We start from the raw sequence: 12039 nt of genomic DNA on the forward strand, positions 1-12039 counted from the left end.
TTGTGCACCCAAGTCTTAATGTAGGTACTAATCTTAGATATACTACTATCTGGATAATTTTTTCAAATGAATGAAAAGTTTCTTGGAAGTTTCAACTCAGGTCAGCTTCTAGTGTGATGTCAGCATTTGTGGTACCCATCTCTCACATAGGTTGCTTATCACTACAATGTCAGTCAAAGTAGTTTGCTAAACTGGTACTGATGCTGAACAACTCTGCTATCTGTTGGGCAACAAAATGTGTCATCCAAAACCACGACATGAATAGTTCCAGCTTGTTTGTTGGTGGTTGATGTTTTGGATGTTGTGACCAGGTGTCATCATCTATGGTGCTATGTGAAGCAGCCCACTTGATAGGAGATTTGGAAGGAAAATTCTCACAAAGTCATGGGTATTTTTTGGCAGCCATACTCTTTTACAGATTTTTAATCATGGCCCAGTATTATTGTCCAATTTGAGAGGGCCACAACTTCACTACAATATAGGCAAACAATGAAGTTCATGGATAGTCACATAAGTTATTGTAGTATGCAGTTTCATGAAAATTTTATTTCTGATTCCTCTCTGGAGAAGGCTAAGGAATTTTTTTAGTGACCCTCATAAATGGAAGTGTATAAAGTAAATTCAAGAACAGGATGACTGATTATGTTTAGGTGACAAAGTGAGATCAAGGAACACTAAGAGAAATCATGCAATTATTATTATTATTTATTATTATTATTATTATTATTATTATTATGATTGTATGCGGAAGTAAACCCTCTTTTAAATATGTTTTATTAAAAGTGTAATTGCTGCCTCAGCTGCATTGATTTTATACAGGTTCTTCTCTATTTTTCTAATTATTGCTTCTCATTGTTGCTTAAAACTGGTGTAGCAAACGCACCGAAGGTTGACATATCTCCAATTAGGTAGAATGATTGGATTTTAATTGGTAAAATTTCAGTCGGGGTAGTCAAATTTTTGGGTATATCCCGTAGAGTTTATTACAGATAGAATTGATGTTAAATTCTATTTCTTTTCTATTTCTTTCTATTCCTTTCCGGACGTTTCGTCTGAAATAAACCTCAGACATCCTCTTGGGCGGAGGTGGGTGAAGGACTGAAGTGAGAAGGTGAGTCCAGCTGCTTATATTGCGGTGGCGCAGCGGGGGCGTCGTGCCGCTGCCTTTTCATTGGCTCGTGGGTGGGGAGCTTCTTTTTCATTGGCTGCCTGGCTGCGGGCTCAAGCCAGCTCCCGATCGCATGCTCAGCAGGCGCGCCGATCTTCTCAGCTGCATATCATCACGCCGGGCTTCATTTTGATTGGGTAAAGGCCGCGTGACGTCACTGCTGGTATTATTCATCGTATTAATGTCACTGCTGGTATTATTCATCGTATTAATGTCACTGCTGGTATTATTCATCGTATTAATGTCACTGCTGGTATTATTCGTCGTATTAATGTCGTCTTGGATTGGGGCGTTTTCGGGCGGCGATATGGTGATGTTTGCCGTTATTGGAGTGTTTCTTCGGATGCAGGTCGGGAGCAAAAAGGCCTCTTGTGTCGTGTTCATGGAGGGCCTTTGCTCCAGGATGAGTAACGCCTAAACGCCTCCAGGGGGGCGCAGAGGAAACGGCGAGGTGGGTCCGGGTGCTCTCCCCATATTATCCCCTGGATTGTTAACTGGATGATACAGTCGCGGGAGATTGTGTCTGGTGGGCGGTGAGGGCGTGGTTCTTGATAGCCCCTTCTTGGGCATGACAGGAGATTCTCTTCGGAAGACGCATGGTAGTCATTACCAATGGTTATTTCCCAGGACACATCCTCGGGCGGGGCATATGTATTGGTATACTACCGTTCGTCTGCTTGAGGGGGTCTCCTGATGGCGGTGAGGGGGTTATTTTTTTCATGATGAGTAGCTTTTGTTTTACGGTTTTTTTCAATGGGGAGGAAAACATCTTCCCCAAACCCATTGAAGAAGGCAAGATAGTGGACCTTATAATATACTACAAAAAACAGTAAAACAAAAGACCTTATCATGAAAAATAACCCCTCACCGCCATCAGGAGACCCCCTCAAGCAACGAACGTAGTAATAACCAATACATATGCCCCGCCCGAGGATGTCCTGGGAAGTACATTGGAATGACTACCATGCGTCTAGCGAAGAGAATCTCCTGTCATGCCCAAGAAGGGGCTATCAAGAACCACGCCCTCACCGCCCACCGAGACACATCTCCCGCGACTGTATCATCCGTAACACCAGGATAATAGGGAGAGCACCCGACCCTCGCTGTCTGCGCCCCCCTGGGGGAGGCGTTACTCATCCTGGAGCAAAGGCCCTCCATGAACACGACACAGGAGGCCTTTTTGCTCCCGACCTGCATCGAAGAAACACTCCAATAACGGCAAACATCACCATATCGCCGCCCGAAAAACGCCCCAATCCAAGACGACATTAATACGACGAATAATACCAGCAGTGGACATTAATACGATGAATAATACCAGCAGTGACTTAATACGATGAATAATACCAGCAGTGACATTAATACGATAAATAATACCAGCAGTGACATTAATACGATGAATAATACCAGCAGTGACATTAATACGATGAATAATACCAGCAGTGACGTCACGCGGCCCTTTACCCAATCAAAATGAAGCCCGGCGTGATGATATGCAGCTGAGAAGATCTGCGCGCCTGCTGAGCATGCGATCGGGAGCTGGCTTGAGCCCGCAGCCAGGCAGCCAATGAAAAAGAAGCTCCCCCACCCACAGAGCCAATGAAAAGGCAGCGGCACGACCGCCCCCCACTGCGCCACCGCAATATAAGCAGCTGGACTCACCTTCTCACTTCAGTCCTTCACCCACCTCCGCCCAAGAGGATGTCTGAGGTTTATTCAGACGAAACGTCCGGAAAGGAATAGAAAGAATAGAAAAGAAATAGAATTTAACATCAATTCTATCTGTTTTAATAAAACTCACGGGATATACCTAAAAATTTGACTACCCCGACTGAAATTTTTACCAATAAAATCCAATCATTCTACCTAATTGAGATATGTCAACCTTCGGTGCATTGCTCACCAGTTTAAGCAACAATGAGAAAGCAATAATTAGAAAAATAGAGAAGAACCTGTATAAAATTAATGCAGCTGAGGCAGCAATTACTTTTAATAAAACATTCTTCTTCTTCTTCTTCTTCTTCTTCTTCTTCTTCTTCTTCTTCTCTTCTTCTTCTTCTTCTTCTTCAAAAGATGAACCCTATTTATATGGAACAAGCCCACAGGGGCCTTTCACTTGAAATGCATGTTTCCAAAGAATATGGCATTCCTTAGAAAGAAGTAACAGAATGCAATAGGAAATAATGAGAGAAGTAAGAGATTACTTATTAAAAGTAAACAAATAAATTTACAAATAAATAAATAGATAATAATGTACGTAAATTATTAAAATACAAGGAGAATTGTATTAGGATAGTAATGTATTGCATCATTACTTGAACTTTGAAGTGCTAGTTGCACAACATCTTCAGTTCAACATTGTGGGGAGCAAAGGACCTCTGGAACTGAGAAGTTTGACAGCAAGGCATATTTACTGCATATTGGTGCTGCTGGTCAGGAAATTTGGATGTTCATGGTAGGAAAAGGTGATCAGTGATCAATTAAGAATGTGAAAGACCTCTATTGAAATAAAACTTATGAAAAATTGATAAACAGGAGACCATCTGTTGATGTTCCAAGTCTTAACACGTTTCCTGCGACAGTCATAATGGCTGGAATGCTGGTACTGCGACAGTAGTAAAACTGCTCTATCGTCAGCACCAAAGGAGACAACAAGGGGAGAGGTTGTTCATGCTTGTCTCTCACAAGATAGACTTTGTTGAGGCAAGAAAAACCGTGACCCACCAGTGGGTCCCCATCGCATCTGAATGAAATTCTATTACTGCAGTGCAATGGGACCCACCGGTGGGTCCCCACTGAATTTTTTTTTTAATTGTAGCTAACCACTCTGTATCTATGAGACCTGCTATCATGTAATAAATATTTATATATAATTTACGTATTTGAGGGTTTGGTTAGGGTTTCCTTTTCTGTCTTTTTTGTTTATATGTAATTTATATATTTGAGGGTTTGGTAAGGGTTTCCTTTTCTGTCTTTTTTTTTCTTAGGCAGTGAATGACCTAATATGACCCATAGTTTTGAATCTTTTCTAAATTTCTATAAATCAATCAGTAATTTTATATATTGTTTTACCTTAGTATCAAAACTTTACACGGCATATCATCTTCTTCTTCAGCGGAAGATTTACCTATGTGGCACAGTAAGAGTCAATAGAAAGTATCTTCCAAAGTCAGTTACAAAAGCAAAACTAAAGAGATGTGAAATTAAAGCCTTAGAAAATAAGAATGGAGTGAAAGTATTCAATTGGAAAGATAAAAGATATGTTGTGACTCTATCAACAGTTCCAGAACATGATGCTACTCTAATCAACACAGGTAAAGTCACAAGGACTGGTTTACCTATCAAGAAACCTCAAAGTGTGTTAGACTATAATAAGTGCAAGAAAGGAGTTGATTTATCAGATCAAATGTCATCATATTATTCACCTCTGAAGAAGTCAAGAAAATGGCACAGAAAAGTAGCATTAGAATTTATTGCTGGTACTTCTATAGTGAATGCTTGGGTACTTTACAATAAGTACTTTGCTGTCAAGAAAATGTCATTACGTGCATTCAAGGAATCTATTGTCTTATACTATACTAGTGGTATCATGAAGGAAAAAAACAAATCAGGAAAATCAAGTATGAATATTTCAGGAAAATCTTCACATTGTCTCAAAGAAGCAGGACAGAAAAGAAAAACAAGGAAACGGTGCAGAGGCTGCTACGAAATGTTAGCAGTAAATAAGGATCCCAAAGTGGCCAAAATCAAAGTCAAGAAAGGTTTCCACATATTGTGACTCATGTGATGGCACTCCATATCTATGTTTATCATGTTTCAATCTCAAACATAACTAGTGATATGATTTTTCATTAGCAAATGGAATGGAAAACTAATTTTCTTATATACTGAATGTCAGACAAATTTTCTTTGCAATTATTTCAATAAAACTTTGTTTTTTATTTTTTTTGTATAATTCAACCCTTTGATAGCAATATTGATCTACTAAAATAATAATTGCAATTAAAACTTTAAATTTTTTTTATAAATTAAAAAAAATAATTTTGTTCTACTGGGACCCACCGGTGGGTCACATTGCAGCAAATGAGAGAACAGTGTGACCCACTGGTGGGTCCCATCGCTGGAAACGTGTTACTACTAATATGTATTAGGAAACAGAAACCTACCATGACGAACCACTCTATCGAAAAGAGATATATCTAATGGAAAGCAGACATCTGCATACACATAACAGTATACTAATAAAGGAAGGACAAATTATCTAAAACATGTTGCATTGATTTGATTGTTATATATATATGAGGCTTCACATACAATAGTACCTAACTTTCATGCAGCATTTGCAGGCACTTTCCTTGTGAGTCAAAAGTTACGCCTAGTGTAGTTAAAGCTTCATTCTCTTTCAGCAGAGTACCATTCACCAATATTGTTTTTGTTTTATTGAAGTTCAGCTTCATACCCCACTGACGAAGCCATTTACTAATCTGCTGCATGTCACAACTGAGATTAAGGCCTGCTTCATTTCTCATAAGTGGAGATGTTACTACAACCACGAGTGTTGTATTATCAGCATACTGAATAATTTGTTTTCCAGGTCAACAACCATATCACTTGTATACACTAAAAATAATAGTTGCCCAAAAACACTACCCTGAGGAACTCCAGACACAAAAGGTCTTGATTTGCCAAACATCCTGTCAACAACATATCAAAGCACTAAAATCTGGTTGAATTACTCTACATTCAAAACCTTTATCAAGTTTCTCTTGCAAATGGCTTGTCAGATCTAAAAGAGCATCACAGTTACCCAACTGCTTCCTATATGCATACGTATTGACTATCAGCTAACAATCTTCTAGATTCCACATACTCATATAGGGGCTGAAAAATAAGTTTTTCTATGACTTTGGAGAGCACAGGGATAATAGAAAATGGCCTGTAGTTACTGCAGTCTGCAGATAGGCCATTCCTTGGAAAAGCCACTGTATTACTGAGCTTTCACTCATCCACAAAGATACTATGTTAACCTAAAAATCTATAGAATCACTAATCTTGGGAGACAACACACTAGACAAAGGGAATAAACCATCAGGATCTTCTCTACCTCAGCTATTAAGATTATCAAGAATTTTTTTAACATCACCTAGAGCGAAATGCAAATTTTGTAAGTAGTATAGGTTAGGTATGAAAGTATCAGGGAAAGGGACACCTTAGCTGATTGCTTAGCTTCAGAAGCTCAATGAAGCAGTTCAGCCTTTTCCTTAGAGCCAGTAATCAGTCTACCATCATCTGTTAGTAGTGTTGGAATGTACAATAATTATGGACAAGGGGAAGCAGGAACAAATGGTATAACCTTTGAAACTACAGATCTTGGAAGATGAAACCTAGTTGACTTACAAATATAATAATGGTGATTGAGGCATATTTTAAACATTATTATTTTTATTTAGTGAAAGTTAGCGGTGGTAAATACTTGTGTGTATATTTTATTTTTGTGAAAGTCAGTTATAATATTTTATGTATTGTCCAGGTACTGATGGAATTTTATGTCATATGGCCCAACCTGAGAAATAATCCAGCTTTAAATTCTGCTGCCTTGGACCTTTTGAACAGCCTTCTTAATCATGATAGTGGACTTTCTTGGATTTTGAAGAATGGTATGACATATTAACAGTTTCTTAAATCATTGCATATAAGTATCATAATGTTGTTACAGGGCAGTACACTGTCAATGCATGTACATATTACATTTGTATCATATTTTTTAAATGTAACTAAGTATTTTTAATCAATAGCAGTTTTGTCTTTTGTACATTTTAACAGTTTTATTTTGTTTTGTGGAATTCTACCTAACTAAAGGGTCAAACTTTACACCGAATCTATGGTACATATCGGATGTTCGTTTCCAAGAGTTACAAGGAATAGCTTTCTGGTATGCGGTTACAAGAATATCTGACCTGTTTCTGTATTTGATTACTTGTTTATCTGTGATATCAAGCCAGTTTTCTTTTAGCTCAGGCTCTGAAATATTCTACATTTTCTAAGATAGGAATGATTCTAGTTTTGTTTCAAATTATGCAAATTCAGGGTATTTGGGGAAAGAATTGTAGTAGTAAATATATGTAGTTTGGATATGATAAGGAAAGGAATGTTTTAGAAGTAGGGAGTCTAATGAATCAGAATAAATATGGTATTGTAATGCAAATTAATCATGGTTCTGATTTCTCAAATAGATAGTGAGCTTCATAATGTGTAAAGTGGTAAGTTATTCTTTTAAACCAGTGTTTCTTAAACTTTCTTGGTTAGCGGACTCCTTTTATTAAAATTACTCATGTAGCAGACCCCTTATTATGATAATTTCCCTCTTGGGTTTAAAATTGTTTTCAGGGTATAATGTATAGTAGTATACTAAAATTGCTACTGAATTATTTATTAATGGCTTATCTTCAACATAATTGTTTACATTTTATTTAAAATAACTTTCACAACCTTATTAATGTTGCAATTTTGCACACAAATTTTAGTGAACTTAACAGCAACACTTCCTCACATCTCGAATCATACTTAATGCGACGAATGGTACTGTTTTTGCTGATTCATTACTCTTGGAATATCTGGCTCCAATCTGCTGAGCTTCAGTCGTATGTCGGGTTCGACATTGGTTCGGTTGCGCCTCTGAGTTTTAAGATCAACCTGTAGAAAATCCAGTTTTTGTACATGAAACTTTCCTGTCAGATATATACTTAGCTATACGTCTCTGACGTCCACGACAGAATTCAAAACTCGCGGCACACGCGACAGGTAGTCAGGTGATCTACCTTACCCGCCGCTGGGGTGGCGGCTGTAAGAACCAATCTCCCTTTCCAGCCAGAATTTTTTCTGTCGCCGGTGACGACTACACCTGTGGTTGTTACCTCCTGACAGCTTTATTCGATTCTCGTTGCCGTGGATTTATTTGGACTGACTTTCGGTGAAGTACCTGATCTTGTTGGCTTGGCATACGCATTTGTGGATTGTTTTTGGATATTGATTTGGATTTTTCTTTGATTTCGAGATGTCTGAGTTAGAGGTTAAGAAATCTTCTATGTTTAGGTGTGCTCTAGGGATGAATGCAAGGTGAGACTACCGAAAACTACGGTAGATCCTCACACAGTTTGCTTTAGATGTAGAGGTAAAGAATGTTCTTTGGTTAACCCGTGTAATGAGTGTGAGAAGTTGGATGAGGGTGAATGGAAGGCTCTTTCTTCCTACTTGAGGAAGTTAGAAAAGGACAGGGTGAGAAAGGCTTCGTCTAGGAGTTCTAGTAAGTCTCGTATTAGCGAGGTAGAAGAAAATCCTGTTGTAGCATTAGAACCTTCTCCAGTTTCAGCTCCTGCGCCCTGCATCGAACCTAAGGATACGACTACGGAAGTGGCAACCATGAGAGCCACGATCCTTAGCATGGAAAAGAAGATTCGTTCGTTGCAAGGTAAGAGTAGTGAAGGTGAATTGTGCAGTGACCCAGTGCAGTGGAGGGTGCGTCTGATCGGCTCCTTAATGCTTCCAGGCCTAGACCTCTTCCAGACTCCCAGTCCCAGTGGAGGAGGAAAGTCAACAGCCGCAGGAAGGTTAGGGAGAACTCCCACCGATCAGGCGTCCCCTCGGTAGATCCTGATGTTCGTACCCAGGCTGCCCTTGTTCGCGCGAAGAAGGAGGTATTGCGCCAATGCTTCTCTTCTTCTTCCTCACCTTCGCCTAGAAGAGGATGGAGCGCCTCGGATTCTTCGCGACCGCTGAAGAGAGCCTGGAAGGCTCCTGGCGCCTTTCCTTCCAGCCCGGAAGTTTTTCCAGAAGAGCCGGAAGTAGAGATCAAGAAACCCAGGATGGAGCAGGAGTTCTCGCCTCATAGTAGGCTTCGAGCCTCTTCTCCAGTGGAGGATTTTGCAAGATCTCCAGCTCGAATTCTTGCTGGACTGCAAGCGCAGATTTCGGCGCTGGCGGGCTCCTTGGCAGGTGGGGAACGCGTCGGAAACGACGTCTCTCTCCCTGTCAAGAAGTCTAGGATTCCTTCTCCTGTGTTACCGTCTCAGTCAGAGTCGGTTCTCTCTCCTGTATCAGCGGATGGAAGGAGGCGCTCTTTCCCTCGGCAGACGCTTGTCGTCTTCCAGGCGTCAATCGCCCAAGAAGCTTTCTCCTGGTGACTACATCTCTCCAGTAGGAAGGGATCTAGCGCCTAGTAGGCGTTCGTCTAAAGACAGGCGTACAGCCTCGTCTTCTCGCTCATTTCCGAAGATCCTTCATTCCCCGGATAAGAGAGCCTACTCTTTGATGGATTCGTCAAGAGACAGGATCTCGCCTTTTGTTAGGCGCCTTGAGCCTAGAGGGCGCTACTCCCCAAGTAGACGCTCTCCCGCTCCCAAGCGCGGTGCGGAGGATAGGCGCTTTTCTCCTGATAGGCGCGGCTCTCCTTTTAGCCGCTCTGTTCAGGACAGGCGTGTAGAGCCTGAAAGATATGTCTCTTCTGGGAGACTACCTTTTGAAGAGACACACAAGTCTGGATCGAAGTTTGTGGAGCATGGTAGAACGCCGGTCCACCTAGTAGCCTCACCTTCTCCAGGGCTTCGCTCTCCTGTAAGTAGGCGCCAAGAGCCTAGTAGGCGTTCGCCTCATGGTAGGCGCAGCTCGCCTGGCAGCCGCTCTCCTTTGAACAGGCGCATGGATCCTGTGAAGCGCCTTGAGCATAGTAGGCTCTCCTCTCCTAGCAGGCGCTCCCCTTTGGAAGCCCGGAATTCTAGGAGTAGGATTAAGGATCAAAGAGCACGCACTCATCAGAGTAGGAAGGACTCATTCGAGAGGAGCTCTCCAGAAACTTTGGCTTCCCCTGATAGGCGCCAGTCGGCTACTAGACACTCTCTAGACAGACGCACTTCTTTAGAGAAGGCTAACTGCCCTCGTAAAGAAGCGGAGGGTTCTTCAGTGGATGAAGTTGAACCTTCAGAAGAGGATTTGGTGAAGGACTCGTCTGTTTCGTCCTATAAGATCCTTACAGATCTCCTTCTTCAAGAGTTTGGAGACTCCCTTACTCCCGTCGCTCCTCCGTCTCCTCTCTCTTTATTCTCGACTTCGAAGAAGACGAAAGTTTCCTCTTGTGTGAGGATGAAGCCAACCATCTCAATGAAGAAGGCTTTGAGAGGTTTTTGGTGATTGGCTGCTTTCTAAGGAAGAGAAAGGGAAGACTGTGTTTTCTTTCCCTCCTTCCAAGCTTACGGGCAGACTGGGGTTTTGGTACGAGTCTGGAGAACCCCTAGGCCTGGGTCTTCCTTCATCGGCGGATGCGGACTTCTCTTCCCTGGTAGATGCAGCACGACGCTCGGCTCTTTTGTCTGCTAAGACTACCTGGGCTATGAACGAGCTTGACCACCTGCTGAAGGGAATGTTTAGAGTCTTGGAAGTCTTCAACTTCCTTGACTGGTCTTTGGGGGTCTTGGCTAAGAAGACTCAGAACCCGGATGCTATTTCGCCAGAAGATCTCAACAGTGTGCTAACGTTGCATTGATAAAGCAGTTAGAGATGGATCGAGCGAAATAGCCTCCCTGTTTGGAGCAGGGATCCTTAAGAAGAGATCAGTCTTCTGCTCTTTTCTGACTAAGTCTGTTTCTCATGCCCAAAGAGCCTCTCTTCTGTATTCGCAGCTCTCGCCTCTGCTATTTCCGAAGAAGATAATACAGGACATCTCAGGATCTATCTCTGCAAAGGCGACTCAGGACATGCTCGCGCAGTCAGCACGGAAGCCTAGGACCTCCTTCCAGACGAAGACGAAGAAGGAGACGCCAGCTAGACAGGAGCCCTTTCGAGGGGGCCCTCCTTCTAGAGCCTATACCTCGAGAGGTAATAGACCTTCAAGAGAGGTAGATCCTTCTCACGCTCTGCCAGAGCTAAGAAGTAGGGAAGTAGTCCTCCAAACACCAGTAGGTGCCAGGCTTCTAAGATTCTCGGAAGCCTGGGCAAAGAGAGGAGCGGACAACTGGTCCCTCTCTATTATCCGGAAAGGATATCTGATTCCCTTTACGGAAAGACCACCGTTGACAACGACTCCGAGGGAGTTGGTGGCCAGGTACAGGGACCCCATCATGAGCCTTGCTTTAACACAAGCAGTGGAACAAATGTTCGAGAAAGAGGCTATAGAGCTAGTGAGCGACCCTTGCTCAGCGGGCTTTTACAACCGCCTTTTTCTAGTTCCAAAAGCCTCAGGAGGATGGAGACCGGTTCTGGATGTAAGCGCCCTGAATTTCTTTGTAGAGAGGAAGTTCGCCATGGAGACGACATCCTCAGTGTTGGCGGCCCTTCGGCCAGGGGACTGGATGGTGTCCCTAGATCTTCAGGACGCTTACTTCCATGTGCCTATCCATCCTTCTTCAAGGAAATACCTCAGGTTCATGATGGGAGGAAGGATATTCCAGTTCAGGGCTTTGTGCTTCGGCCTTTCAACAGCCCCTCAGGTCTTCACAGGCCTAATGAAAAATGTAGCAAGATAGCTACATTTGGAGGGAGTCAGAGTGTCCCTTTACTTGGACGACTGGCTCAATCAGAGCCAAGTCGCAGAAAAGATGTTTGGAGGACCTACAAAAGACCCTTTTCATGGCAAGTTCTCTGGGACTTTGGTGAACTTTCAAAAGTCTCAGTTGATCCCCAGTCAGATCGTATCTGTCTGGGGATTCGGATGCTTCTCTGGATTTTCGGGCTTTTTCCGTCTCCAGAAAGGATAGCCCGAGGGTCAGAGAAAGTCAAAGCCTTCCTAGAGAAAGAAGTATGCACAGCGAGGAAGTGGATTAAGTTTGTTTGGGGACACTCTCTCGTTGGAGCAATTCCTTTCTCTAGGAAGGTTGCACCTC

General features: G+C 42.3%; 1 protein-coding gene across 1 annotated transcript in view; it reads left to right on the forward strand.

Annotated features, from left to right (window-relative positions):
• The window catches only part of LOC135210327 (uncharacterized), a 702311-nt gene that overhangs the window by 524580 nt on the left and 165692 nt on the right, over window positions 1-12039 (forward strand). Inside the window, 1 exon segment of the mRNA XM_064243213.1 lies at window positions 6699-6825. Coding sequence (XP_064099283.1) covers window positions 6699-6825 — 127 coding nt within the window.

This window comes from Macrobrachium nipponense, chromosome 39, assembly GCF_015104395.2.
Source record: "Macrobrachium nipponense isolate FS-2020 chromosome 39, ASM1510439v2, whole genome shotgun sequence".
Taxonomy (NCBI): Eukaryota; Metazoa; Arthropoda; class Malacostraca; order Decapoda; family Palaemonidae; genus Macrobrachium; species Macrobrachium nipponense.